This window comes from Drosophila guanche, unplaced genomic scaffold, assembly GCF_900245975.1.
Source record: "Drosophila guanche unplaced genomic scaffold, DGUA_6, whole genome shotgun sequence".
Taxonomy (NCBI): Eukaryota; Metazoa; Arthropoda; class Insecta; order Diptera; family Drosophilidae; genus Drosophila; species Drosophila guanche.
This window is the reverse complement of record NW_022995754.1, coordinates 1,980,246-1,992,452: the sequence shown is the minus strand read 5'-3', so window position 1 is coordinate 1,992,452 and position 12,207 is coordinate 1,980,246. Positions and strand designations below refer to the sequence as shown.

Here is a 12,207-nt window from a genome sequence, read left to right as displayed (position 1 = left end):
TTTGAATGAGTCCAAGGAGCAGAGCCCACGCAGCAGCAGTCCTGGCCGATGGGCTGCCACCGTCTGGCCAATTCCCCAAGGGGGATCCGGGCTCGGGACGAATAAACAAATGTTGTGGCAGGGCCGCGCATGTGTGCCATCAACACCGAAGTCCCGCCCTCTCCTACTTGACCACTTCCGTTGCAACTACAATGGAGGACAGGCATACAGGACATCCTGCCACCCAACAGCGAATTGTGTTTCTGTGTCTGTGTCTGTGGCTGGGTGTTTGTGTGCGTGCGCAGGGAAATCCTCGCCCGAAGTCCGAAGTGCCGGTTGCTGCACGCTCGTTCGTGTCGCGAATCGCTTCCGTTTTTGATTTATAAGCGACTGCTGCGCCGTGCTGCGTATCATTAGCAGCCGATCAACAGGTTTACGCACACGCAGCAGCAGCAGTAGGACCCCAGCAGAGCCAGTGACTCTCTCCAGTGAGCAGTTCCTTGAACACTTCCCACTCGGTTCGTCCCTTAATTGAGTTCCAGTTGCTGCGGCACACAAATCCACTTATAAAAGTAATTTTCAATCTGAAAACAAAAACTATTATAAAGCAGCGAACAAAAATCCCACGCAATCCAATCAGAGGGACACACAAAAACCCAACCGTCAGTAGTCGGCCTGACCGCAGATACAACGGAAGTTGTCTGCTCATTTAAAACAACAACAAATAAAGTGCACAAAAATATACTCTCAGGTGAGTGGTTTGGAAAATTGTATTCAATATTCAATATATTCGTGCGAGGCAGCGCGTGGCTCGTAATCCAATTGTGGCAGGCCGAAATGGCTGCTCACGAAAAGGGCAAATTGAGTTAAGAAAATTGTAGAATTGAGTGCGTTGAAAATAGAATTTAAACTTAATTGTTGAATATTTAAATATTTAATTAGCAGATATTTTAAGATCCCTAATTAAAGAGGTTTGGAAACTAAAAGACTGCTCCGATAAATACGAACATTTCCGCAAGTACCATAAAGTTTATGAGAATTCCTTAGCGAATTTGTCTGTGATTACAAAATTATATTTACCACTAATTTGAGCATAACTTTGAGTATTAAATTGCATACTAAAATCAAATAAATATCTCAGCTGTTGAAGCTTAACAAAACATGCTGAACAGTCAGCTAAAAAAATTATAATTATACATTTTATAATTCTAATATTTATTGCTCGCAGTATAACAACTGAATTCCCCTTTAGAAATGTCAAAGAAAATGCAATTTATTTGTGCAATTTGAATTATTAATTTGTATTTCATTTGGATGCATTTTTCGTGTCTAATAACTCATTCATTTTGATGCACAAACTAGGCTCCAGATAGCTATCAAAGGAAAGGCAACAATTTAACAGAGTTCTTTCCGGAACTAAAATAATTAAACTTTGTTTGCCATCACTGCTCTTTATTGGCTGCCTTGAGTCCAGCTTAGCGGCCTAAAATTTGATTAAAAATATGCCACTAAAATATGCAGAGCAGAAACAGAAACAGAAACTCTTTTGCATTGAAATAGCAGAAGGCAGAGGCGAGAGAGGGTAGACAGGGGGGGTCTGGGCTGTTGTGCGTCTGCTTGAGACGAACATTCTATTTGCACTTTTGCGGATGTTCTGTTGATTTAAGCATTTTCGTTAATGCCCAAAATGTCCCTATAAAGATATCCTTCCATTTGCACTCTTTTTTGGGCAATGCGCAAACGGGGTGGGGTCTCTGCTACGTGGGTTGCCCGCTCGTGAGACCTATTTAAATAGAATACTTATAGGCAAATGGCATCCTTGGGCAAATATTTGCCGAGGAGACACGACACACAATGAATAGACGCCGCCGCGAGTCTTGGCAAATTCGATTTCCAGCAAGCTGTTTAATTTTGGCGCGAAAAATTCATTTCAATTTGTTTGCCCAAGCCAAGAAGGAGGCCAGGAGTATCCTCTCGAGCGGATTGTGGCTGGGTATTGGGTTAGAGCTGGCATTGTCGTTGCAGACACTGACACCACATGAATTATTCTCAAGCAGGCAGGCAAATTAATAATGGACACACACACACACACAGGACAAAGGACAGGGCAGCGGGCCAACTAACAAATTCGAAAGAATGTCAGCCGCAAAGGCCATAAATATTTTCAGTTAATTTCAATTACAACTTGACTTGACTTTACTTGACCCTGTGCACATTTTGTGGCTTGCTCTTCCTGCTCTTCCTTTGGCCTTCTCCTTCTCCTTCTCTGATTGTGGTCATAAAATTTGATGCGTGCTCCATCATGGCACAAAGCCGCTAAAACTTTCATCTGCCTGGGCGTCAATCAATCAACGACAAGCGCACAAATTAAGTCGCCTCTAAGCCTGGCAGGAGTTTCCTTCACACTCGGACCATCATCAGTCAGCAGGAGTCAGCAGCTCCAGAGCCAGCAACGGGTTGGCTTTCCGCCAACTCAACGCCTCTCAATTAGCTGGCCAATCCCAGCGACAACGAACAACATCATTTAATCAGGCAAAACCTCGCAGATAAGATACGGAGCGACTTTCGCTGCTGATTGACGCGCCCTGTCCAGCCAGACCCCAGAGTGGTGGGCTTTGAAGAGTTGCTGCTGCCATGGAGATGACTTTTTCCAGGTGGGCGCCTAAACAGCTGCGCTGGCAGTGACCTCTATGGAAGGGGCAGCGGTATTGGGCCCAGAAGTTGGGCATTAAAAACGGAAATAGGTAGATAATTGAGCTGATTAATCGAAGCTCCAGCGATGGCATTTAGAGCGAAGAAATTGCTGCTGCTGTTTCCTGCTTCATGGCATAGCAATATACTCTGTTTTGTGACATTTATGCTAATCCTTGGAGTTGCTTGTGCACGGCACATGCGAGCGCATAGCAAAAACTACTTTGGCAGCAAGTGCAAACAAATATAAGCGCCCCACAGATGCTGCCACATGCTGCCACACCCCGCTTTTAGCTGCTCTTCCTGCTGCCCTTTTCCCACTGCCGCTTGACTGCCTTTTGTCTAGTCTTTGGAGTGGCCCGCCCGCAAGTGCAATCGCAAGCCACTTAAGCCATTGGCCAAACAAAACCCCACAATCTTTGACTATGAGCCTGCCAGCCAGCATATTAACGTTTTAAAAAGCATCATTATCGACATGTAATGGCCATCAGAGTGGCTTCCATCAGCATTTAGCCTTCTGCTTCTGTAACGAGCGGCATGGAGTGCAGAGAAGGGCGTAGGATTACTGCCAATAGGCGCTGCTTATCCTCAATCATTCCGCTACTTCCTACTGCTTGCCTACTGCTTGCCTCCTGCTTGCATACAGCCTACCTCCTGCTTTCCCACTGCTTGCCTTCTGCCTTCTGCCTACCTCCTGCTTGTCCACTGCTTGCTTGCTTGCTGCCCGCCTCCTATTTGCCTGCTTGCCAGCAAACATTCCATTCCATTCTCCATTCGGAATGCCGTCACCTCCCGCTGGTTGCTACCTCCGGACAGTAGGACATTAATAGGCCATAAATTGTAACTGTTATGCGCTGTTGCCTTTTAACGCAGCGGTCGACAGGCAGCATGACATGACCTGCGACCTGCGACCTCCGACATCCAGCTGTGCGCCTCCACCTCCTTCAATTAGAGAGGTTATTTAGCTAAATCGTTAAGCGTGTTCCTGGCCCCGTCCCCCCCTCTGGTTGGAGTAATTTTTAAGCGTGGGCGGCTATGATTGCTGCCATTCGGGGGCTACCCAGGAACTCCCCGTGGAACCCCCCAGGGAGCAGTCGAGTGGCGTTGCCTTTGACTTAATTGAGCATTCCCCCCCCCACTCGAGGCGCTGCGGTCCCATGCCTCCCAGGTCTGCGTCTCAGTTTCATCATTTACATTTTTCCTTTCTGCTCTTGTTTCATAGCGAGAATGGGCGCCCACATGAAGCCAAGGATCCAGAGCCGCCTGTTGCTGCTGGCAGTTTTGCTCATAGGCAGCGCCTGCAGCAGCCTGGCCAGCGGCAGTGGAGTCGTCGGCAGCAGCAGCACCGCCAGCAATGAGCCGAATGGCCTCTCCGAGCAGGTGGTGGAGCAGCTCAGCGACAGCGATCTGTACAACAGCAAGCGCGCCTGGCAATCGCTGCAGAGCTCGTGGGGCAAGCGGAGCAGGGACGTTGTGCCGGAAGTGGATGGCGACGACAACATCTACATGACGGGACACTTTGTGCCGCTGGTCATCACCGACGGCACCAACACCATCGATTGGGACACGTTCGAGCGGCTGGCCAGCAACCAGGACATGCAGCCACAGCTGCAGCAGCAGCAGCAGCAGAGGCAGCAACAGCAGTCGGGCGAGGACATGCTGGAAGATCCGGAGGCGACTGGCAACTTGGAGAAGCGCGCCTGGAAGAGCATGAACGTGGCCTGGGGCAAGCGGCGTCAGGCGCAGGGCTGGAACAAGTTCCGCGGCGCCTGGGGCAAGCGCGAACCCACCTGGAACAACCTGAAGGGCATGTGGGGCAAGCGCGATCAGTGGCAGAAGCTGCACGGCGGCTGGGGCAAGCGTTCCATGGCCGCCGGTGCTGCCCTGAACTAAAGTGCAAAACCAATTCGCAACAATTAATCCAGGCATTTACCCAAACTGTAACTAATCAAATAATATATACAAGATATATATGTATGTGTGTGTGTGTTCCCCCCACCTTCAGCAACCCCTTTGGAGGAGGAGGTTCCGTTCCGTAGCATCGAGGCAGCTGCCCCCAGAAGCTGTGGGCTCTTGGGGCGCAACTGAAAGTCAATTCCGAAAATGTATGAAAGCCCGCGAAAGATGCAGACATCAAAAATATATATATCTATGTGTATATTCCAGATGCGGTACACAGTATTATTATAATGCATATAAAATAAAAGAAAATATATTTATCATCCTCCCAGTATACCAGAACAAAGGAATCTTTTGGCAAAGGAATTAAATGAATATCGCTTTAATTTAGTGACCGTTAACTTAGTTAATGAATTGTGCATATATTATTAAATATACATAAACATAATACACATAAATATATGGCAATTATACATATGAAATGCAAATACATTGAAACAAAAACGAAACTCTTGACTTAACATTGGGATTTTTCGGTGGGTTTGTGGCTAAATGAATGAGTCTGACAAGCAGTTAAATGATTGGAGGAACGCCGAGCAAGTAATGGCAGACTATTACAGCTATATTTACGCAAACAATGTTTGTATGCATTCCTCTTTGTAGTATGTAATTCATAGCCTTTTGTACGCTGCATTACTGCATTGCCATCAATTATAATCTCCAGATTGTGCATTACAGTTTTCATACCGCTAACAGAGCGCTGTACAGGGGAGCGCCAACAGCGAGCTGCAAAGTCTGCAAAGTGCAGACACGAAGTCCAAAACGTTTCTTGCTTCTCTGCCGCTGCGGCAGCCGAGCAAACAACCGACACGAAGTTGTTGTTTCTTCGACGAAGCGAAGATTTTACGCTGCGCTGCCCGAGATCTTTTTCTATGCACAAAGCAAATGACGCTGCCCCGGCTCTGCCCACAGACTGTAACATTGTATTAGGCCATGGCTGTAAACAGCGCTGCTGTTCAGAGAGCAGAGCGCTTAGCCATGTAAAGTCTCAGCGTAAATGTGAGTTTTGTTTGTTAGAAATCTAAAACACAGACTAACCTGCGCCACTAATGTCAGTTTAAAAGACTCTCTGCATTTAGTATTTGCCTCACAGAGGTAGTAGTAAGCAAAATGAAGAACATCTTTCAAACTGTCAATAATATCCTTTTCTTCATCATCACCGCGGGGGTGATGCTGGCGAGCTTCGTTCTGATTGCCCTTTTCACGGGCTTCCAGCACGAGACGAAGAAATTCAAGACAATGGTGGTGACCATAGTGCTAGTGCTGCTCTTTCAGTTCATTATCATCGATCCGATCAAGTTCATTGTGCTGTCGATCGACTCGGCCACGTGGCCGAAGAAGCATATCGTGAATTACCGCACGGACATGACCAAGGAGAAGTACAACCATTTGGACTACCTGCGCACACGACTGAAGAGCTTGAAGTCGCAGCTGATGATCACCATCGAGCATCGCAATGAGAAGCTGAACGAGAGGTACAGTCACATCATGAAGGATCTGAGGCTGTATGGCACGTACTTCCTGGTGCTGCTCATGGTCATCATTGTACACCAGGATCCGCTGCTCTACTACAACACGAATGCCGTGCGGACTCTGCTGTCCTACAATACCACCAGCTCGCTCGGCCTGAAGGAGATTCGGTATATGGAACAGGTCTATGACTTTATCGAGCTGACGCTCATCAAGGGATTCAACAGGAGCCGCCGTGCCCAGGACACGGGCTGGCTGCAGATACCCCAAATGAAGCGTTTGGGCGTCATTCGGCTGCGACAGCTGCGACACATTGACAACATTGGGGCCTACGATCCGCGGTGGGACTACAGCCACAACATGCCCGAGTGGAAGAAACCCTTCATTCGGCTGCACTACGAGGACAAGTACTGGCGCATCTACGAGCCCTGGCGACCCCTGCAACACACACCCAGCCTGGAGGATGGGCTGCTGCTGCGCTTCAATCATTATGGCCACGATATGGACTATCCCGAGCTGGCGGGCTACGTCGCGCTGCTCAGCGCGGGGCCACACAACAGCCTCAAGGTGCTGCGCTTTCTCAAGCGCTACAATTGGATGGATCTCCGCAATACTTCGGCGCTTTTCATCGATTTCACCATGTTCAATGTGGATTCCAACATCTTCACGATCTGCACGCTGCTCGTGGAGAACACAAACTTTGGACTGCAGCTGACACGCGCCTCGGTGCAGAGCACCAAGCTGCTCGAGAGTCTCGATCAGATGAGCCACTCGAAGATCATCGTGATGCTGCTCTACTTAATTATTGTCATTCAGTTTTGTCGCAGTTTGGTGGTCAAATTGTGGTACAATCGCGGCGCCATCAAGAAGGCTTGGAACAAGGTGGATGTCGTCATATTCATACTCAACATTATCCTGCTGTCACTCATCGTTCTGCGGGTGTGGGAGGTGGCCAAGTTGCTGAAGATGCTGAAGGAGTCCACCACGCGGGACTACCTGAACTTCCAGCGTCCGATGCGTCTCTATCAGCTGATCAACATCATCATGGGCTTCCTCGTGTGCATCACCACGTTGAGACTGTGGAAGGTTCTGCAGTTTGCCAGCGTCTTCTCGGTGTTCACCAAAACGCTGTACATGGCCTGGCCAGCTGTGGCCAGCACAGCGCTCATCATCATCATCTTCCTGATGGGCCTGGGCATGGCGGTGGCCATTATCAATGGCAATCACAACGAGTACTTTCAGAAGCTGCTCAAGTGCATCATTGCCTGCTTGTGCTTTGCCTTCGGCTTCAGCTCGGAGGTGCATCCGAAGGACATGTTCCACGGCGGCAAGACTCTGGGCATTGTGCTCTACCTCGTGCTGGTCTTCATCATTGCCGTCGTCCTCATGAATGTCTTTGCGGCGCTGATCTTCTCGTACTTTGAGAACGCCGAGCAGGATCGCAAGGAGAACAAGGGCGACAGTCGGATCAATTTCCTGCAGTTCCTGCGCGTAGAGTACGCCCACGCCCTGGCCCTCTGTGGCTGTCGCTACCTTCGCCGGAAATATCGACCACACGGGCGCACGGTGCGCGAGAACATCGCCTGGGCCATGTACCGCCAGGAGCTGGTACGCTCCAAGTCCAGCAGCATTGTGGTCGAGAAAAAGCCCAGCGACGAGGAGTTGCGCTTTCAGTATCGTCGCCGCATCGAGCTGCTGCTGGGACTCTCCGCCATACTCACGGTGCAGGTGGAACTCATCGAGCGAATGATGCTGGGCGACAAGAATGGCAATCTGCCGGGCTCCTCGGGCTCCTCGGACTCCTCGGACTCCGACATCCCGGATATGTATCGCAAGTCTAAGACTAGCAAGGTTTAAGAGTTCTGACCTTGTGGGCAGATCATTCCCCCTTAGACATGTTAAATGATTTAATTCAACTTCAAGTTTGCCACTTTTGAGGGCGCGAATAATTTCACTGCTTAATTTTTACTTTTTATTTCAATAATCCAAGAGGGGGGGGGGGACTGTCTGCAGCTCCTCCAGTGGCCACAAATTGGCAACTACACGCATGTTGCTCCCGCTGATGAAAGAGTGAAGAAAGAACTCCATGCCACACTCCATGCCACACTCCATGCCTCTCCCTCCATTGACTGCCAAGCTGGCGGCACTAATCGTGGCCCATGCCAGAGGCAGGCGCGTCTCAATCCCAATGCCAGCGAAGCGGCCTAAATTGCCGTCAGGCCTGCGCAATTTGACGCCACTCTGTAATGCCAATGATGACATTTTCCCCTCGGAGCCAGACAGGTGGCTGCTCCCCACACATATAAGTGCGACGCCAGCAGGCCGCGTTCCCAGTCGAAATGTTTGCAACGCCACGGAATCTACGCTGCAGTCTCTGCTGGGTCTGCCTCTGCCTCTGGCTGTCTGCTGTACTAGCGCAGGAGCGGAACACCACAGCGGACACCGCCACAGCCACCTCCTGGACACCGCTGAAGCCGCCACAGAAGCGGCAGGCGTCAAGCGGCGCAGCAGGAGCCGCAGCAGCCAAGAGCTACGATCCACCGCCGGAGTTCTATCGGGGGCCGGGCTCTGTGCAGAAACTGGACAGCACAGCAGCTGGATTTATATCCCAGCCGATTGGTGCGCTGCCACCCGTGGGTGGAGCAGGAGCAGCAGCCACAGAGAGTCTCAGCGAGGCGTACGACAAGTGGCGCAATGGAGGCGGATCCCGTCCGCTGCAGGATCGCATCAGCGTGGGTAAGTTCTAGCAAAAAGTGGAGTGAAGATTCCCCTCTCAGATGTGTATCCACCACCCCCCCAAACCTTAGGTCACTATGGCAGCAGCGGCAGCGGTTCTCCAGGCAAAAGCTTTGGCTATGAAGGACATCCCTATGCCTATGACTACGGACCAGGACATGGCTATGAGCAGGGAGTAGCACCAGGACATGGCTATGAGCAGGGACCCGGCCATGGCTACGATCAGGGACCACTGGCTGGGCATGGCTACGGCGCCAGTGTCGAGGCAGGTGCCGGGCCGCCGTACCACGTCTATCGACAGCGACCCGAACCCGGCCACTATGCGGGTCCCGGCGTGGAGTACACCTACAGCTCGTATCCCCTCGACTCGCACGAGATTGTCGCGCACAAGGGGTCGCCCGAGATCTCCCCCAAAGCGCTGCTGGCCAAGAGTTTCCTCATTCCGTTGGCCAGTGCCACGGTCCTGGGCATTGCCGCTGCTTTTATTAACAATCCGCTGCTGCTGCAACTCGCACCGGTGCCGGGACTGGGCGTTGGAGTGGGTGTTGGCCCGCCCGTTGTGGGCAAGCGAAAGCGACGAAGGCGCGAGATTCGAAATGCTTTGCCCTAAAATGATAGTTTACAGACCAACTGGGCCAAAGATAAATAGCATTTTTTAAAAATAAATACATTTATTCGATATATAAACAAATTTTAAAACATTTGTTTATTTTGCTTGATTTTTAAACAAATTAAAGTTCAAATTTAAATTTGTATTAATTGCTGCTACTTGGCAACTCTACACACAAACTTCTACGATGGGGCGACACCTGACGGTCACAACAATTTCCCTGCATTTCGTTTCATGCAAAGTTACTGGTTACACAAAATGTACATAAAACGTAGCAATTGTGTAGTTACTATGTAATTATTGTATGCCATCTTTGCCTTTAAAATTAAACAGTCATTTGGAAGATTATTTCATCTGTCGAATAAAATTACAAGTTCAGCGCTGAGAGTATTAAGTAGCTGGCAATATTAAATGGAAGATCAAAATTATGCAAAATTATATTTCTCGGTATATTTTCAAAGTGAAATTGGTATATTTTTGACAGTCCGTTGGTATATTTCATCGATAAATCCGGTCATACTATCAAGCCGGCAAAGCCGCCAAATTTTTCGCATTATACTCAAACTTCTCAATTTGTATGAAATAAATCAACACACAACATACAAAACAGCATGAACTACTCCCGGAGCAGATGGTAAGATTGCGCAATACAATAACCAAATGATCAATGACCAATGACCAAATTTCACTGCCCACCAGCTCCCCAATGGTGGAGAAGAGTCTGGATCTGCGTCTTCGCGGCGCCCAGGCCAAGACCTATCTCAAATGGTGCACTTTCAACGTAGCTGTGCTGTCCCTGCTTCTGTTTGACTTGTCGCAGACATGCCCCTCCAAGCGTTGGTCCTACTTCTTCTTGGCCGAGTGCTCCGTGACCAGCGTGATGGCCCTCAGCGCGCTGGCCTGCCTGGCCAAGTATTTGTGGTTATGGTTTACCGGCGACCCGGTGCTGGGCACAGATGTACAAAAGTGTCTGCTGGATGGCTATGATGGCAAGGAGTGGATTCTGGTTGTGTTTGGACTCTTCTAATGCTTTCTCTTTCCCCCTTAGACAACTCTTTTAGAACAATTTTCACACGAAAGGCGCAGAAGCCGCGTTGCTATGAGGTGGACACTGATTTTGAGGATAATACGCCCATCATCAATTGGCACTCATCGTTCGAGAACTCCTGCTTTGGCTCTCCAACGCAACGTCGCAGCCCCAGTATCACAAGGACCCCACAGCAGCATCAGCATCAGCACCAGCACCAGCACAACCAGAATTCCTCGTACAACTCGACGCCCATGATGCAGCAGAACAACTCCCTGAATGTGAGCAACATCAGCGATGACTCGCCGTACGCAGAGGTGCGGCAGGACGACTTCCTCACCGATGCACGCCAGCTGCCGGCGCTGATGAAGAGTGCCCGCAGGCAGCGCAGCATTCTGGAGACCTCCGATGGACCCAATACGCCGAGCCCAAACTCCAGCAACTCCTTTTGGAACTGCTGCAACCAACAGTTGAGCCGATTGAAGACCATCTATCAGCTGGCACCAACGCCACCGGTGACCACGGAGAATGCGCCTACGTCCATTGAGGAGCTGGGTTCGTTTCAGTTCAAGGACAGCAATTCGGAGGTCATCAATCGCATTTCCACGCACAAACTCTCGCAATATGTGGCAAATCTGAGAAATGTAAGCCTCAATACTCTTTGCAAGAGCTATGACTAATCCCAATGCTTGTTTCCCCAGTGGCTCTCCACCACGATACTCCAGCGTCTGGTCAAGGAGATCAACCATGTGGATGAGATGTTTCGGCAGCGTGGCCTCAACGACTTGAAGATCGGCGCCGTCAGTCTGGAGCGTCTGCGCAAGACGGCCGATAATCAGCAATTTGTGCAGACCTGCGCGCCCATTTTGCCCATGCTGCTGCCCTTTCTGGATGGCTTCAGCAATCAGGAATATCTGGTGCAACGCATCAAGGAGCTGTCGCAGGGCTCCTGCCTGGCAGACTTTCGCTGGAACTCGGGCAATGCGCACAACGGACAGGAATGGGGCGAACATTTGCCCACCGATGCAGCTGTAAGAAATGAGACAAAGAGATGCTTATTGCTTCCATTAATTGCCCATTTATGTTGTGACTTTGCAGATTATTTTCCATTTGTTTTGCGTGTATTTGGACAGCCAACTGATGCCCATGCCACAGGGCGGCGGTCGGCCCTTCCACAGTCGCTATGTGCTGCTGCGCGGCGAGAAACGCTCCACCAAGGACATTGTTAATGCGGTGCACAACAGGGCGCACTGTGCCATCCTCTGCAGCGGCAGTCCGCTCAATCCCAAGTTCAATTTCATCAGCGACAAGGAGCTGCACAGCTGCGTCTACGACAGAAACAACTTGTTCTACGTCATCATACAGTTCCTCATTTACATGCGCCAGCAGCAGGAATCGGCCCTCGAGGGCGTCAATCTGGGCAAGAGTGGCATCAATATTATGTGTGTCATCGAGAAGTGAAGCAGCGCCCCACCGAGAACACCACTTGACTACTAGACCTCCCTTCCCTCTTGGCATTGCTCATATTTTGTTACTATTAAATTATGCATTTTGTAATTATTAAGTCAACATCGTGTGAACGCATGCGCTGCGGTTACTGCGGTGAGTCCTTACACACTCTCAAGTGTACGCCCTCCCCCCCCCCCCCCCCCCCCCCCCCCCCCCCGCCCCCCCCCGCCGTCCGCCGCGCACACACTGCCTGTGTGTGTCCGGGTGCGTGCGTGCTGCCTGCCAC

General features: G+C 50.2%; 4 protein-coding genes across 4 annotated transcripts in view; all 4 read left to right on the top strand.

Annotated features, from left to right (window-relative positions):
• The first annotated feature begins 3,905 nt into the window (after positions 1–3,905).
• On the top strand, positions 3,906–4,979 carry LOC117589030 (allatostatins MIP). Its single transcript, XM_034280658.1, has one exon. The coding sequence runs from the start codon at positions 3,910–3,912 to the stop codon at positions 4,561–4,563; it is 654 nt and encodes a 217-aa protein (XP_034136549.1). The 5' UTR covers positions 3,906–3,909; the 3' UTR covers positions 4,564–4,979.
• Positions 4,980–5,767: 788 nt separating this feature from the next.
• LOC117589023 (polycystic kidney disease protein 1-like 3) lies at positions 5,768–7,978 on the top strand. Its single transcript, XM_034280652.1, has one exon. The coding sequence runs from the start codon at positions 5,800–5,802 to the stop codon at positions 7,954–7,956; it is 2,157 nt and encodes a 718-aa protein (XP_034136543.1). The 5' UTR covers positions 5,768–5,799; the 3' UTR covers positions 7,957–7,978.
• Positions 7,979–8,438: 460 nt separating this feature from the next.
• Positions 8,439–12,207, top strand: part of LOC117589284 (fibroin heavy chain) — a gene marked incomplete at its 3' end in the record, with an annotated part of 10,659 nt that continues 6,890 nt past the window's right edge. The window contains 2 exon segments of the mRNA XM_034281074.1: positions 8,439–8,835; positions 8,907–9,438. Of these exon segments, the coding sequence (XP_034136965.1) occupies positions 8,439–8,835; positions 8,907–9,438 (929 nt within the window).
• LOC117589205 (transmembrane protein 209) lies at positions 9,951–12,036 on the top strand. The gene is made up of 5 exons (XM_034280939.1): positions 9,951–10,079; positions 10,145–10,434; positions 10,494–11,116; positions 11,174–11,503; positions 11,571–12,036. The coding sequence occupies exons 1-5, from the start codon at positions 10,057–10,059 to the stop codon at positions 11,931–11,933; spliced, it is 1,629 nt and encodes a 542-aa protein (XP_034136830.1). The 5' UTR covers positions 9,951–10,056; the 3' UTR covers positions 11,934–12,036.

Coding starts and splice junctions, on each gene's coding strand:
- LOC117589030 (XM_034280658.1), top strand. CDS start 3,910: ATGAAGCCAAGGATCCAGAGCCGCCTGTTGCTGCTGGCAGTTTTGCTC.
- LOC117589023 (XM_034280652.1), top strand. CDS start 5,800: ATGCTGGCGAGCTTCGTTCTGATTGCCCTTTTCACGGGCTTCCAGCAC.
- LOC117589205 (XM_034280939.1), top strand. CDS start 10,057: ATGAACTACTCCCGGAGCAGATG. Junction 10,080..10,144: donor AACTACTCCCGGAGCAGATG/GTAAGATTGCGC, acceptor ACTGCCCACCAG/CTCCCCAATGGTGGAGAAGA. Junction 10,435..10,493: donor TCTGCTGGATGGCTATGATG/GCAAGGAGTGGA, acceptor TTTCCCCCTTAG/ACAACTCTTTTAGAACAATT.